A 16,651-nucleotide genomic window follows, 5' to 3' on the forward strand; every position below is an offset into this window, starting at 1 on the left:
TCAATCATGGCTGATAAGTTTCTCAACCCCATTCTCCCGCCTTCTCCCCATAACCTTTGATCCCCTTACCAATCAAGAACCTATCTATCTCGGTCTTAAATACACTCAATGACCTGGCCTCCACAGCTTTCTGTGGCAATGAATTCCATAGATTTACCACTCTCTGGCTAAAGAAGTTTCTCCTCATCTCTGTTCTAAAAGGTCTTCCCTTTACTCTGAGGCTGTGCCCTCGGGTCCTAGTCTCTCCTACTAATGGAAACATCTCCCCCACGTCCACTCTATCTAGGCCTTTCAGTATTCTGTAAGTTTCAATCAGATCCCCCCCCCTCATCCTTCTAAACTCCATCGAGTATAGATCCAGAGTCCTCAAACGTTCCTCATATGTTAAGCCTTTCATTCCTGGGATCGTTCTCGTGAACCTCCTCTGGACCCTCTCCAGGGCCAGCACATCCTTCCTGAGATACGGGGCCCAAAATTGCTCTCAATATTCTAAATGTGGTCTGACCAGAGCCTTATAAAGCCTCAGCAGCACATCCCTGCTTTTATATTCTAGTCCTCTCGAAATAAATGCCAACATTGCATTTGCCTTCCTAACTACCGACTCAACCTGCAAGTTAACCTTAAGAGAATCCTGGACTAGGACTCCCAAGTCCCTTTGCACTTCAGATTTCTGAATTCTCTCCCCATTTAGAAAATAGTCTATGCCTCTATTCTTCCTACCAAAGTGCATGACCTCACACTTACCCACGTTGTATTCCATCTGCCACTTCTTTGCCCATTCTCCTAACCTGTCCAAATCCTTCTGCAGCCTCCCCGCCTCCTCAATACTACCTGTCCCTCCACCAATCTTTGTATCATCTGCAAACTTAGCCAGAATGCCCTCAGTTCCTTCATCTAGATCATTAATGTATAAAGTGAAAAGTTGTGGTCCCAACACTGACCCCTGTGGAACTCCTCTAGTCACTGGCCGCCATCCTGAGAAGGACCCCCTTATCCCCACTCTCTACCTCCTGCCAGACAGCCAATCTTCTATCCATGCTAGTACCTTGCCTCTAACACCATGGGCTCTTATCTTACTGAGCAGCCTCCTGTGCAGCACCTTGTCAAAGGCCTTCTGGAAGTCCAAGTAGATAACATCCATTGGCTCTCTTTTGTCTAACCTACTCGTTACCTCCTCAAAGAATTCTAACAGACTTGTCAGGCATGAACTCCCCTTGATGAAACCATGCTGACTTTGCCCTTTTTTACCATGCACTTCCAAGTATTCTGATACTGTTGGAGTCCAGGTTTTCTAATTTATTAGTCCAATATCTTATCATTTACATCTTATCCACATTGTAATCACTTCCTTGTGTTTTCCACAGTGTTGGAGCTGCCTTGTTGAACCATCTCAGCAATATTTCAGGAATTTATATATCCATTGGTTTTGACCTCACTGCCTCCCCATCATATAGGACAAATTGAACACATTTTTTCTGGAGTTACACAGTTCTTGGAACTGCCTATTAATTCCCCTGATTTCTGCAGAGCTTGAAATAATTTACATAGCACCTTTCACCCCTTAAAACATCCCAAAGTGCCTCCTGGTTAATGAATTACTTGTTGAAAAGTAGTCGCCGTTGTAATGTAAAAAAGGGCTGATTTTATGGTCTACCGCCGGTGGGTGGGTTTTGAGGGTGGAGGGGCTGGTAAAATGGAGTGCATGGCCTGCCCATTGCCTATCTACCCGCCCCCGACATGTTTCCCATTTTACGGGTGGTGCTGGGGGCATTGGGCTACCTGCCTAACCTTGGGCTTATTGAGGCCCTTAAGAGACCAATGAATGGCAACTTAAGTGCCTTATCCTGCTCCTGCCACTATTGTACCCACGACAGGGGGAGGCCCACGTCAAACAGGTAGCCCAGCAACATTTACCAAGCGGGCGGGTGTCAGGGCTGTCAGGCAAGGGGGGGTTGGATATCTCCTTTGGGGGGGTCCCTTGTACCCATCTAGAGGTGCCCTCCCCCAAAGCTGTACACCCCTTTAAACCTCCCCACCCCCACCCCACACCTACACACCCACCCCCACCCCTACAGACCACCCCCCAACCCCCACCCCTACACACCCCCAACCCCAGCACCTCAAACCCAGTCCCCCAGTCCCCTCACTCCCCTTGCTGGGGACTGCTGGCTAGGCCCCGTCAATACTCCAGACTCACCTTCAGCTCGGCCCCCACAACCTCCACCTCTTCAGGGACCGCCTGTAGTCCCAGCAATGGCCACCGCTCGAAACTGACACTGCTGGGCCCTCAGAGCTACCAGCCAATCGGTCAGCAGCTTTCTAAGGCGGGACTTCCTCCCCAGGTGGGTGATGAAGCCTCACCTCTGACCAGTTGATGCCCCAAGTGGCTGCGGGGCAGCCAGTATTGGCAGGGATGCGTTTACCGCCAAATCTTAGTGTGGCAGGGCAGGAAACCCCACCAACCAAAAAAACCCGGACCCCAATGTGCCAGCTATTTTGCACACAGGAAAGTCCCACTCAGGTAATGACTGATTAATCTGGAGATTTTGATTGAAGGATAAATATTGACCAGGGGAATTTCCCCTGCTTCCCTTCGAACAGTTCTATGAGATCTTTCACTAATAAGGGCTCCATTTAATGCCTCATCTGGAAGGCAGTGCTGCACTCCCATAGCACTGCACTCAAATTTCAGCTTAGATTTTGAGCTCAGGCTTTGGTTTAAAGCTGGAACCCATAATCTCATGACTCCAGGTAAGAGTGCTACCTGAGGAGACAAGGCTGACACAGAAGATGCATATTTTGCTAAAATAAACTATTGTGTGCAGTTCTGGTCGCCTAACTACAGGAAGGATATCAGTAAGATTGAACGAGTGCAAAGAAGATTTACTAGGATGTTGCCGGGTCTTAAGGAGTTGAGTTACAGGGAAAGATTAAACAGGTTAGGACTTTATTCCTTGGAGCGTAAAAGGATGAGGGGAGATTTGATAGAAGTTTACAAAATTATGAGGGGTATAGACAGTGTAAATGCGAGTTGGCTCTTTCCACTTAGATTAGGAGAGATAAACACGAGAGGACATGGCTTTAGGGTGAAAGGGGAAAGGTTTAGGGGGAACATTAGGGGGAACTTCTTCACTCAGAGAGTGGTGAGAGTGTGGAACGAGCTACCATCTGACGTGGTAAATGCAGGCTCACTCTTAAGTTTTAAGAATAAATTGGATAGATACTTGGATGGGAGAGGTCTGGAGGATTATGGACTGGGTGCAGGTCAATGGGACTAGCGGAATAATATTTCGGCACAAACTAGAAGGGCCGAATGGCCTGTTTTCTGTGCTGTAGTGTTCTATGGTTCTATGCATTTTAATGTATATCACTTCTTTTAGCTGTAGTTACTGCACTAATATTTAACTGAAATGTCTCCCCCCTCTACCCCCAATCTTGCTGATTGGTCGCAATGACATTTTTCCAGTATCTTTTCATATGACAGACCAGTCATTCGCTCCTGTTTCAAATTAATGACGCCCCTTTTTATAAACCAGCGGGACCTGCAGTGGGAAGCATTTCTGCCCCTCTAATTTCTAAACGTTCAGCATAAAAACGTGGCTGCAAATTAGAGATGTGGCAATTACTTATTCCCCTGGTGGTTGGCAGGTGAACAGGCTGCATCCATTCTTCCAATGACTCCCTGTCAAAGGAGGTGAGCCCAGGAGTAATACAGACTTCCTCCTCACACCCCCCCACCCCGCACCTCCCAGGGAAAATGGCAGCCAGGATGCTGATAATGATGATAATTGTGGTGCCTGTGTCGACTCCAGTAGCCAAGTTTGGTCTGTATAGCTGAGTAAAGAAAGACTTGCTTTTCTGCAGCACCTGTCACCACCTCAGGATGTCCCAAAGTGCCTCACACCCAATGAAGTACTTCTGAAGTGTAGCCACTATTGTAACATAGGAAACGAAACAGTTAAATTGTGCACAGCAAGCTCCCATGAACCGTAACGCGATAGTGACCAGGTGATCTGTTTGGTGGCCTTAATTGAGGGATAAATATCGGCCAGAACACCGCTGCTCTTCTTTAATAATAGCAGCCAAAGGATCTGAGAGGGCAGATGGGGCCTTGATTTACATGGAAACATAGAAACTAGGAGCAGGAGTAGGCCATTCGGCCCTTCGAGCCTGCTCCGCCATTCATTATGATCATGGCTGATCACCCAACTCAATAGCCTGCTCCCGCTTTCTCCCCATACCCTTTGATCCCTTTCACCCCCAAGAGCTATATCTAACTCCTTCTTGAAAACATACAATGTTGCCTTCCGTCAGTGGTAGGGAAATTATTGGAGAAGATTCTTCGTGACATGATTTACTACCATTTGGAAGCAAATGGGCATATTAGTGAGAGGCAGCATGGCTTTGTGAAGGGGAGGTTGTGTCTTACTAACTTGATCGAGCTTTTCGAGGAAGTAACAAAGATGATTGATGATGGAAGGGCAGTGGATGTTATATACATGGATTTCAGTAAGGCCTTTGACAAGGTCCCTCATGGCAGACTGGTACAGAAGGTAAAGTCGCACGGGATCAGAGGTGAGCTGGCAAGATGGATACAGAATTGGCTTGGTCATAGAAGACAGAGGGTGAGGAGAGGTTGGAGAAACTCGGATTGTTCTCACTAGAGCGACGGAGATTGAGGGGTGACTTGATAGAAGTTTACAAAATTATGAGTGGCATGGACAGAGTAGACAGTCAGAAGCTTTTTCCCAGGGTGGAAAAGTCAATTACTAGGGGACATAGATTTAAGGTGAGAGGAGATGTGCGGGGCAAGTTTTTTACGCAGAGGGTAGTGAGTGTCTGGAATTCGCTGCCAGAGGAGGTGGTGGAAGCAGATACGATAGAGGTGTTTAAGAGGCAGCTTGACAAATACATGAATAGGATGGGAATAGAGGGATACGGACCTCGGAAGTGCAAAATGTTCTAGTTGCCGGGCAATATGATCGGTGCAGGCTTGGAGGGCCGACGGGCCTGTTCCTGTGCTGTACTTTTCTTTGATCTTGGTTCTTTGTTCTTTGTTTTGGTCTCAACTACTTTCTGTGGTAACGGGTCGTTCAAAACGCGGCAGTGAGTCTGGCGCTTCATCAGCGGGGGCGGGGGGGTGGGGGTGGGGCCATCCTGGATTTACGTGCTCAAGTCCCTGAAGTGGGACTCTGAGGCCACGAGCTTCTGACTCAGAGATGAGAGTGCGCTCCACTTTGAACCAGGCCTGGCACTAAGAGCGACAGCTGGCGCTTGCACCTTGCTCAGGTAACATGAGCACGAGGGTAACATGGCTGTGGCATGGGATGCATCCATTGCCGGCTGCGGAGATCCATTTAACCTGTCATCTCGCTCCTTCCGACTGCTCCCAAAGGGTGCTCCACACAAGGTAAAATGCTGATTCTCTGGTATTCTAAGCTGCGAACAGAGAATTGTGCTGAAGCCTACGCCTTATTTAATACATTACAACAGTGAGTATACTTCAGCAGTACTTCACGGGCTGTAAAGTGCTTCTGGGACTTCCTGAGGTCATGAGAGGTGCTTGGAAAAAAGTGCAAAGCTTTGCTTTTTTGTTCTTTTCACCCCTCCAACAACAACTTACACTTGTGCAGCACCGTACACGTAGCTAAATATCCCACAGTGCTTTCAGACAGAATTTGACACCGCACCATGTAAAGAAATATCAGGACGGGTGACCCAGAGGCTGGTCAAAGAGGTAGAGGTTTTAAGGGACATCTTAAGGAGATGAGAGAGATAGGGAGTTGGTGTAGTGTAGGGAGGGAATTCCAGAGCTCAGGGCCCAGGCAGCTTAAGGCACGGCCGCCAGTGGTGGAGTGAAAGAAATCAGGAATGCGAAAGCGACATTTTAATTCATTAACCAGAAATATACCCTTAGTTCATTTATCGAATTTTATCCATTCTAACTCTTTCTACAGTTTGTGATAATGCTGTGTCTACTCAACACAGATTCACTGGATTCTGATAAACTAATTCTCCAATGGAAGAAACATATTGGGCAGAATTTTAAGTTCAGCGTGCAGGCGCGCACCCGACACGCCGGAGCGTAAAATGACGTGCGATGATGTCGTGCGTGCGTCAGAGATTGTCTGACGTTGTGAATTAAAAATAATCCGCTACACTGTAAAACTGCAAACCAATGTGAAATTCTTGATGATAAATTTTGCTACTGAAATCTATTAAGTCTATTAAATCTATTTAATTAATAAACGATGTGCTCCAAATCTCTGGTGTAAATTATGCAGCAATTGTTATCACAATTCCCTATCATTTACACCATTTTTCACTGGCATGGATTGCAAGGAAAATTGGACCAGTTTTGACATGAGTATTTGACAAGAGGAAAATAGCAGAAGGGGCTAATTCAACCCCATGTGCCTGCATCAGTGCCATTTTTCCCCCTTTGTTCTTTCATGGGATGTGGGCATCACTGCCAAGGCCAGCATTTGTTGCCCATCCCTAATTGCCCTTGAACTGAGTGGCTTGCTAGGCCATTGCAGAGGGCACTTAAGAGTCAACCACATTGCCATGGGTTTGGAGTCACATGTAGGCCAGATCAGGTAAGGACGGCAGGTTTCCCTCCCTACAGGATATGAGTGAACCAGATGATGTGAAATGAATTACCACAAGTAACTGTTAAAGCCAAGGCAAATTTAAGAGGGAATTTGATAACCACTTGAAAAAAAAGAAACGTTAAAGAGTAAGGAAATGGGATTAGAATGGGAGGATGGTGATGTAGTGGCTAGTAATCCAGAGGCCCAGGCTAATGCTCTGGGGCTATGGGTTCAAATCCCACCATGGCAGGTAATGAAACATTAGAAACTGGAGCAGGAGTAGGCCATTTGGCCCCTCAAGCAAGCTCCAACATTCAACTAGATCATGGCAGATCTTCTACCTCGATGATCTAGTTGATCACAGCAGCTGGCGTTATTTAGATTCAATTAATAAATCTGGAATATAAAATTAATCTCAGTAATGGTGACCATGACAACTTCAATCAGTTATTGTAAAAGCCCATCTGGTTCACTCATATCATGACAAAACTGGTCCAATTTCACTTGCGATCCATGCCAGTGAAAAATGGTGTAAATGATAGGGAATTGTGATAACAATTGCTGCATAATTTACACCAGAGATTTGGAGTACATCGTTTATTAATTAAATAGATTTAATAGACTTAATAGATTTCAGTAGCAAAATTTATCATCAAGAATTTCACATTTGTTTGCAGTTTTACAGTGTAGCGGATTATTTTTAATTCACAACGCCAGACAATCTCTGCATTCACACAGCACAGGGAAGTGCTGGGCACTGAGACTAAACTTGGAATGTGACTTTGCCCTAGAGCGAGATCCCTCTTAATTCATGTGTTTGGCCGAAAGTGTCTCCGGGCCCAGTCTGCATTTACACATGTAGCTGCAATGAAAAACCTCTTCAAATTAACAATCCAATTATAGTGTGACCACGACCTTGGTTAGTTATCATAGAATGGTACAGCACTGAAAGAGGCCATTCAGTCCATCAGGCAAAGGTGAAGGAATCCTTCACCGTGTATATGCAAAAGCCCACATAGGCACAAACAGGACTTACATATTGATAGCAATGCTGTGTCCATGTGCTCATTTGACATTGCTAGGCTGTTCACCAATGTTCCACTTAAGGAAGCCATGGATATTTGCGCTGCAGCCCTATATCATTGGCAATCTAGACCCGCCACCATTGCGTGTATCAGTATTCATTGAGCTTATGGACTCGGCAACTCGCGCAGTTGAGCTCAGTTTTAACGACACCATGTATGCCCAAATGGATGGTGTGGCCACGGGATCCCCTCCAGGCCCAACTCTCGCAAACATCTTTGTTGGATTCCACGAGAAACGTGTCTTCGATGGAATGACACCTAACCTCCTACCTCTCGCGTATTTCCGATATGTGGATGATAAGTTCGCTATATTTAAATCCGCAGCTGCGTGTAACAATTTCCTTACGTGTCTTAATGGGCTCCATCCTGAGCTCAAATTCACCTTTGAAATGGAGCAGTCAAATTAACTCCCCTTCCTTGACGTACTAGTTGAGAAATCTGCCAGGGGCTCTCTACCTCTGTCTACCACCAAGCCCACCGTCACTGGTCAATGCACGTGTTGGGATTCTTACAGTTCCACATGCCATAAGATTGGTCTTATCGGCAACCTTGTAAATAGAGCCTGAGCCATTTGATCACTATGCAAGCTTGAAATAGGGGGCATCAAAGACATCCTGCTGGATAATGGCTACACTGGTCAGATCATTTCACACTGTACATCACGCAAACTCATGAATGGGCTAAAGGCCATCTCTTTCGGTCCTGAAAAGTGCCCAGTCTACCTCAGATTACCCTGGAAGGGCAAGATATCTCAAAAATTTGAGCAAGAGGTGAAGCTAGCTGTTTCACTCTGCTACTATGCAGTAGCAACACGAGTGGAATTCTCCATTAACCGGATGCTGTAGTCAAGCCAAAAAGACATTCTGTCTATCACACAAATGAGTAATGTGGTATGTGAATTCCAGTGCCAGTGTGATGCTGGGTATGTAGGCTGTATGTCCTAAAGACTGGCGGATCATATCAACGACATGCCCCAGCCAATGGTCGCGCCAGGCAAGGCTGAAACCAACCAGCCCGTGCTTGCGAAACTCAAAACACAGCGTTCAACATTAGATGTGATTCGCGATTGGGCAACATTTGCTAAATAATCCTCAGTGTGCTAAGAATTACGCTGACAACCAACTTAAGATTGTCAGTCTGGCTCACAATGTGGTGCATTTGCGTATACTGGAAACTACATATATTAATACACAGGGCCCTGTTCTTTGTAGACAGAAAGTACATGTACACACATTGTACCTGTTTCAGCTAAACAAAATAAGTGACAGCCATTCACTGACTCATTCCTCAGGGCAATGCCTTGATCAATCAGTGGCAAGCTGCCTGGTTTAAATTTCAAACAATGCTTGACAGTTAACTGGTGCATTCGCCATGGAAACGCCTCTAACAATCAGAGTCCACTTGCCAACCAATCAGCACTCTCTTCACATACAGTATAAATTGTTGTTTCCCCTTATATTGGTATTCTTGCGCTGTCCTGATGACTGCAGGACAAAAAGCTTCAACATGTCTCTTTTTTGCAGCAATACTCAAGTTCTGTGCTACCAAACGACCATTTGTCTACCAGAGAAAAGTGAGGTGGAGAGGTTTAGGGAGGGAATTCTGGAGCCTGGGGCCTGGGCAACTGAAGGCATGGCCGTCAATGGTGGAGCAATTAAAATCAGAGATGCACTAAAGGCTGGGATTAGTGAGTGCAGATATATCTCAGAGGGTTGGAGGAGATTACAGAGATAGGGAAGGGGAAGGCCATGGTGCGATTTGAAAACAAGGATGAGAATTTTCAAACTGAGACATTGCGTAGCCGGAAGCTAATGCAAGCCAGCGAGCACCGAGTTGACGGTGTGAATGGGACTTGGTGTGAGTAAGGGCTCACGCAGCAGAACTTTGAATAGCTCATGCCTCAGGGGAGTAGAAGGTGAGCGACCAGGAAGGGTGCATTAGCGTAGTCACCTCTAGAGGTCACAAAAGGCATGGAGGGGGATTTAGCCACATCACATCTTGGAGACAAGTTGAGTTGTCTCATTTACTTGCCACATCTGAAACCCCCCCCACCCACCCCCTAACACCCCTTCCTATCCTCTAGCGTCATCCACCACCCACTAAAACCCCCACCATGAGCGAATTATAGAGCACACTCAGTTCTTTCAGCCCCCAGAGTCAGGTTGCTCCGGATCGAAGGGTAAATCTCTTCCACCCCCTTAAAACTAATGGATCTACCTTGGCACCCAGGCAGCAGCCTCCCACCCAGCACGACATCGCAGTAACCGTGGAGATAAAACAGGTCCCGTGCGTCAACCCTGCGTGGAGGTTAAAACATTCCTTAGTGTTTGTTTTGGAAAAAAAGGCTCCACTTTCTTTAAATGGGCAGGGACATAATCCCGCTGCCCCCCCCACCCCGTCGGCCTGAATTCCTGTTTAATTGTCGGAACCGTGTCTGGGTGCAAAGCGTGCATTGGGTAAGTAAGCAGGAACAGTGCTGATGTGGAGGGGTCCTGCCTGGTGACATTCCTTGATTTGGAATGTGACCCAACTGCCTGACCTTCGACCTACCGACACACCGGCCTAACAGACTGCAGGAAAAAGCAGGATTTACTTTCAACCTTGGCAATCAACTAGGACCGGCGATTGACTTCTCTAATATAGCGGAACCTTGGTCATCTGCTTTCCTCTTGGCCATTTGGCAACCATTTTTGTGGCAATCAATGTCTGAAGCGACTTTTTAAAAAAAAAAAATAAAATAAGATCTTGGGTGGTGGGGGGGTGGAGAGGCACAATTCATTTTTCGTAGATCCTGGGGTTTCCGGTTCTGGGCGAATCAGGCCTTTTTTAATGCCCTCGAGGTCAGCAGGTTCATCGGTTCGTGTTCAGGAGGCCAGCAGAGTTCAAGATTTTGATTAAGAGCCCAGAGGGAGTCAGGGTCTTGGGGAATTCGGGAAGCCAGCCGGAAACAGGGCCTGACATCGTTGTTTCAAACATAACCCACTTTTTCAAAATGGAAATCCCACGATTCTTACGGGCAGACGCTGGGAGTTTGGTTGGGTCATAATCTAAACACTCGCTGTCATATCTTAGCGGGTCTCTCACTCACCTGTCAACGTTCATGGGAGTGGGGGTCTGCTTTATGGTGAATAGAGCATTCCGTTGTAGACAAGTTGGCTGTGTATGGTGCCACCTTTGTCTCAACTGATAGCCTCTGAGTCCGAAAGTTGTGGGCCGAGCGCCCACCCCAGGAAGTTGAGTACAAAATCCAAACCGTTTCGGTGCCAGTGGCGAGGGGGGAAATCCCCTCCTGAGAGCCGCTGACCGACTAGGCTGGCCGATCTCCATCCGGGCAGCACCCATCGGAGCGGCGGCCGCTGCCGGTAATGCATTCACCAGAGGCCGAGGATCGTGAGGGACCCAGGCTGCAGGCGAGCGAGGATGGGAAGGGAGTGGCTGGGAGGGGGGCCACTGGCTGGGTGGGTGGGGAGGGTGTCGGAAGAAAGGAAGTGGGGGAGTACCTCTCAGCATTTGCTTTTTAGACCACTCGCATGGCAACTCTCCCATCCACTACTGTTTGAATAGCAGCGATAGCGGGATGAGGCACTTAAGTGGGTGTTAATGGCCCAGTTATGGGTCTCAGTTTGTGTCCAGCGGGAAGATCGTCCATGAGCCTTCTCACCCCAGACTTTATTGGGACAGAGACAGGAAGGTGACAGAATCCTCACCCTGCACTCTCCCACCTGATTAAATACCCTACATCACCCTGCCCCGGGAGAGGGTATTAAATTCCACCCAAAGTAGGGTAAAAGTCTTGAACACCCTCCCTCAAAAGACAGTGGATATGAGTTTGGTTTCAACTACGCCAAGAGATCTGGAGACAAGGTGGGTGGATGTGGCTAGGAGACAGATCATGATCGTACTGGACGGCAGAGCAGTTTTGAGGGGCTGAATGGCCTCCTCCTGGTTTCTACGTAGCACAAGAGGCCTGGGAGAATTTCAGCCAAAGCTACAGCCAAAGGGGGAAAGATGGCGAATGGAGGGAATCAGAACGGACTGTTCGCCAACGGGATGCTGCAAGGGACTTAGTCTGATGCGCGGATATAATATTATCACCGGGTAACTGACTCTCGCCCCTCTCTCTCTCTCTCTCTCTCCAGGTACCTGCCTCCCCCTGGATACCAGCTGACCATGAAGACTCTACCAACCGGCTTCAGCCGCCACCCCACAGGGATGCCCCGCTCCCGGAGCCTGTACGCCAGCAGGCCCAACCAGTACTGAGCTGGCCCCAGGAGGGGGTTTTTCCATTTTTGTTGCAGCGCTTTGTAAATACCCGACAGGTCGGCTTTGACGAGCAAACGTCTCGACCCTCCTCAGGCTGGGAATGGGGGAAACTGGGGCCTGTTCAATCCTCTGACCCACACGCAAGCGATGTTGGGGGTTGGGCTTTACTGTTTTCGGCCGGGGGTGAGGTGGGGGGTGGTGGGGGAGATGGAACCATCCTCGTTCCCCGCCGCCTGAGCGCGGCGAGTCGAGCATCGGACGGACGGACGGACGGCCAGTTAGCGGCCGCTCGGTGGGAAAGCAGGCGAGCGAGCGGGGCCCCATTGACCAACTGGGCGTCTAGGCCGAGACGTCACGTGCGGGAGAAGGGGCTGTGCCATGGCCAGGAAGTCAGTCGCCAGTCACATGGCCACCGATTTAAAGACCTCCCCCACTGCCCCACCCCACCCTCCCCCACCCCCCACCCCCCCGCCCCCCCGCCAGCCCTCTCAATCTCTCTTTATTTTTTTTTTCAATGGCAGGGCTGAAACAGTCAATAGATGAAGTCGGGAGGGCATCGAAACACTGCCACCTTCACCAGCTGAGCCTGTTGCTGCTGCTACACCATTGGCAGCCCTCTTCTTCCACCCTTGTGCCCCCTTTTGCCAGACCCACCCGGCGTAAAGGACTCCCGAGCTTTCTCCCCCGTCCCAATCCCAAAAAAATAAACTGGGAGCGGGCGGCGGAAGAACCCAGATGATTGGCTCTTTCACGAGCTCGGTGGTTCATTGGTCATTTCAAAATGGCGATTTCGACGCCCGCTCGCCTCCCACCGTGTCGGAGACTGGCGTGTTTTACGTACGTGTGCGGGGCGGGGGGTGGGGTGGGGTGTTGGGGGCGGCGGGGGGCGTGTGGGGGTGGGGGAGGTGATCCGCCTGCCCGGTTCTCGGCCGTAAAACCAAGCCCCTCATTCCGAACCCGACTATAGGAAACGCCCACGTTTACTTTTCAGTCCAATGTCTCCTCCCTCCCCCAACTCCCAAATGTTTACAGGAAAATATGGCGGAGGGGAGTTTGGGGGGGTGGGGGGGTGTTGGTGTTGGGGGAGGGGTGTTTTTTTTTTCCCCCTCTCAGTTCAGAAAGGAAACCCAGAGAGATATTAAGAGACAGTTCTTTTTAAAAAATTTGTGCTGCTAATTATTGTATTTGCTTAACTTATTTTTCTGGTGCTCCGTGCTGTAGATAAATATTACATTCCTGTCATCACTAGAGCTGATGGTCAGGGAGCCAACATGTCTGACTTTATTATTTATCTGGTTTGAGCTGCCTGAAAATGCAGCTCGTGACTTCTTTGGGACCCAGTCACGCTCGATTGAATTATTTTACAAGCAAAGGTGAATGCACCCAGGTATCAGAACTCACTACTGTAGGGGAAAGAAAACCACCCCTTTACCATCTTCAGGTGAATTAAATTGTTCTGTCACCCCATGGTATTTTTCTAACACCGCCCCCCTCCCCCCCCCACCTCCGAAAGGCGCCAACTCGTGCCGGGGATTGTTCCAATATCGCAGTGAAGTGCCCTTTTCCCAATCGCTTTCAGCCGGCAATTCGACCACGACGACTTCACAGCCGAGCCTAATCACCTTCTCATTCGTGGGTGGGGGGGTGGAGTGAGGCCTGAAAATTCAGGCCGATATTTTATGGAGGGGCTTGGGTGACTAGAGAGTAGCGTAGTGGTTAAGTTATGGACTTGTAATCCAAAGGCCTGCACTAGAGAATCTGGAGACGCAAGTTCGAATCCCAACCTGGGCAGTTGGGGGGGGGGAATTCAAAGTCAGTTTAAGAATGAAGATCTGGTCTCAGCAACGGTGACTGTGCTGGGATTGCCTTCAAAACCCAACTTTTAAAGATTTATTCTCTGGATGTGAGCGTCGCTGGCAAGGCCTGGTTGCCCCTGAACTGAGTGGCTTCTTAGGCTATTTCAGAGAGCAGTTAAGAGTCAACCACATTGCTGTTGGGTCTGGAGTCACATGTAGGCCAGACCGGGTAAAGGTGGCAGATTTTCTTCCCCAAAGGGAAGGGCATTAGCGAACCAGGTGAGATTTTGTGGTCATCAGAAACCAGCTTTCAATCCCAGGCTATTGGTTGAATTCAAGTTGCACCAGCTCCCATGGTGGGATCTGAACCCATGTCCCCCGCCCCGGAACATTAGCCTGGGCCTCTGGATTACTCGTCAATACGCCACCATCTTCCCCCCTCCCCTCAACCAGCTCATCGATGTCCTTTAGGGAAGGAAATCTGCCACCCTTAGCCGGCTTGGCCTGTACGTGACTCCGGACCCACAGGTCAACTCTTAACGGCCCAATGAAAAATGGCTCAGCAAGCCCACTCGGTTTAATCGGAAAAACTTTGGGAGCACGCTCCCCGTCGCGTCTGTGCCTGTACAAGAAGGGAATGGCTCACCACCAGCTTCTCAAGGGAAATTAGCAATGGGCAAAATTATTGCTAGCATTTCCCACACCCCATTAATGAATAAGTAGAAATTTCGAGCTGATGGTGAGGGATTCACTACAGCTTGCGTGGAGAGCGTGCCCCTGTGTCACTGTCACAAACGATTGAAAGGTGAAGTGACGGTGACTTGAACAGGATTGGCCGTCCTACAGTAAATGAATCAGATACCTGCGGTTTCAGAGTTAGTCATCCTTGCATTTTACAGCTGTAACAATTGACAGCTTGTCACTACTTATGACTGTTTCTCTCTCGCAGAATTTAAAGGCCCGCCTGAGGGAGAATATCTTATCCAATTTCTCCCTGAAGGGGCAGCAGCGCAGCCTCGTGCTGTCTCTCGTGGTACAAAAGCTCCCAGTATTCTCTCTGACTGGGCAGCAGGAGTCCTGCCGTGCGTGCAGTCACTGTCGCTTCTCCATGTGGTGTCCGAACTTATATTCCGCAGGGTGTATTCCTTTCATCTGCAACAGCTACCCAAATTTTTTTTTAAAAAAAAGAAACAGGCAAAATCCATAGGTTTTGGTATTGGGATGGTAGGAAGGGAAGGAAGACTTGCATTTATATAGTGCCTTTCATGACCTCAGAACATCCCAAAGTGCTTCACATCCAAAAAGAGCAGTGTTATAATGCAGGAAATGAGGCATAAAGCACGTTCCCACTAACAGCAGCGGTAAACCACAATTAATTTCAACCAACATCACTAAAAAGAAGGAAAATATTTGCATATATATATATATACATACTCCTTTTCACAACCACCGGACATCTCAAGGCAGCCAAGACAGTAGTTTTTGAAGTGTAGTCACTGTTGTGATATAGGAAGCATGGCAGCCAGGACGCGTACCACAGGCTCCCGACAGCAGTGTGGTAGTGACCAGATAACCTGTCTATTTGTAACATAAGCAGAAAATACTGGAAATGCTCAGCAGGTCTGGCAGTATCTGCAGAGAGAGAAAAATCAAGTGTCGACGTCTCAGGTCGATGACCTTTCATCGGAACATCTTTTTTTGGTGATGTTGGCCAAGGGATCAGTCTTCGGCCAGGATCACCGGGGATAACTCCCCCCCCACTGTTCTCCGAAAGAGCGCCACCCACCCAACACGGGGCCTTGGTTTCCTGTCCCTCTGCTCCCGAGGTGCAGCACTCCCACACTGGAGTGGCAGCCTTGATTTGTTTTGTTGATTGAGGGATAGATATTGCCTGGGAAGTGCAGGGAAGGAGAGAATCCGTTAGAATTGTGTCTGCCTGGAGTTGTCATGGCGTGCACAGTGAGGCAGTGTCTTCAGGATTTGACGTTTTGTACAGCTATGTTAGGGTTGTCCCTGTCATGCTCCATTTGTTTCTTAATGGCATTTCTTGCAGTGATAATTCGCTTTTTGCCTTGGCTCTTCAAAAATTCTTTCACAGGGTGTGGGCATCGCTGGCTGGGCCAGCGTTTGTTGCCCATCCCTAATTGCCCCTTGAGAGGCATGGTGGTGACCAACCTTCTTGAACTGCTGCAGTCCATGCAGGGCAGGTGCATCCACAGCACAGGTGGCGAAGGAGTTCCAGGGTTTTGACCCAGCGACAGTGAAGGAACTCATCCGGGCAAGTGGGGAGTATTCCATCACGCTCTCGACTTGTGCCTTGTAGATGGTGGACGGGCTCTGGGGGGGCCAGGTGGTGAGTTATTCGCCGCAGAATTCCCAACCTCGGACCTGCTCTTGTAGCCACAATATTTATATGGCTGGTCCGTGTCAGTTTCTGGTCAATGGCAGCCCCCTCCGGGGTCTTGCTTTTAGGGCAAGGGGCTGGGAATGGATGCCACTGGATCAACGTCAATATTTATGGGGGAATCCCACACGAAATGTTGGCAACCACTGCACGCTGGGAAACTTTTTGACCCTAGAATTGATTCATGACGACTTTGGGGATTAAGTAGCATCACACAGTAATGTGTTGTACCCCTCCGCTGTTCTAAGGGACCTCACACATCAAAGCCCCACAGGCCTGAAGTTTGCAGGTAAATGTTAGAATTGCTTTAAATTAGATTAAACATCAATTCTGTAGTAAACATGGTCACAAGCGTCTCTACAGAATCGTCAAGTGGCTTGGGAGCTAAGCAATGATAGATTTAATCTGTATAGAAGATCAGTTTGACTGCAGAGGCATAGATTTGAATCTAGTTCAGCCATGGAAAGCGAGTTGAGGGTAAATTCACCCTCTCTGTTCTCTCAGCTGGAA

At 48.5% G+C, this 16,651-nt stretch overlaps 1 protein-coding gene across 1 annotated transcript in view; it reads left to right on the top strand.

The window, feature by feature from the left end:
• ttll7 (tubulin tyrosine ligase-like family, member 7) overlaps nucleotides 1–13,209 on the top strand; it is a 272,951-nt gene extending 259,742 nt beyond the window's left edge. The window contains exon 22 of the mRNA XM_078560682.1: nucleotides 11,818–13,209. Within this exon, the coding sequence (XP_078416808.1) occupies nucleotides 11,818–11,938 (121 nt within the window). The 3' untranslated portion in view covers nucleotides 11,939–13,209. The remainder of the gene's footprint in view (nucleotides 1–11,817) is intronic.
• Nucleotides 13,210–16,651: the final 3,442 nt, after the last annotated feature.

The sequence above is a fragment of the Cetorhinus maximus genome, chromosome 17, assembly GCF_964194155.1.
Source record: "Cetorhinus maximus chromosome 17, sCetMax3.hap1.1, whole genome shotgun sequence".
NCBI lineage: Eukaryota > Metazoa > Chordata > Chondrichthyes > Lamniformes > Cetorhinidae > Cetorhinus > Cetorhinus maximus.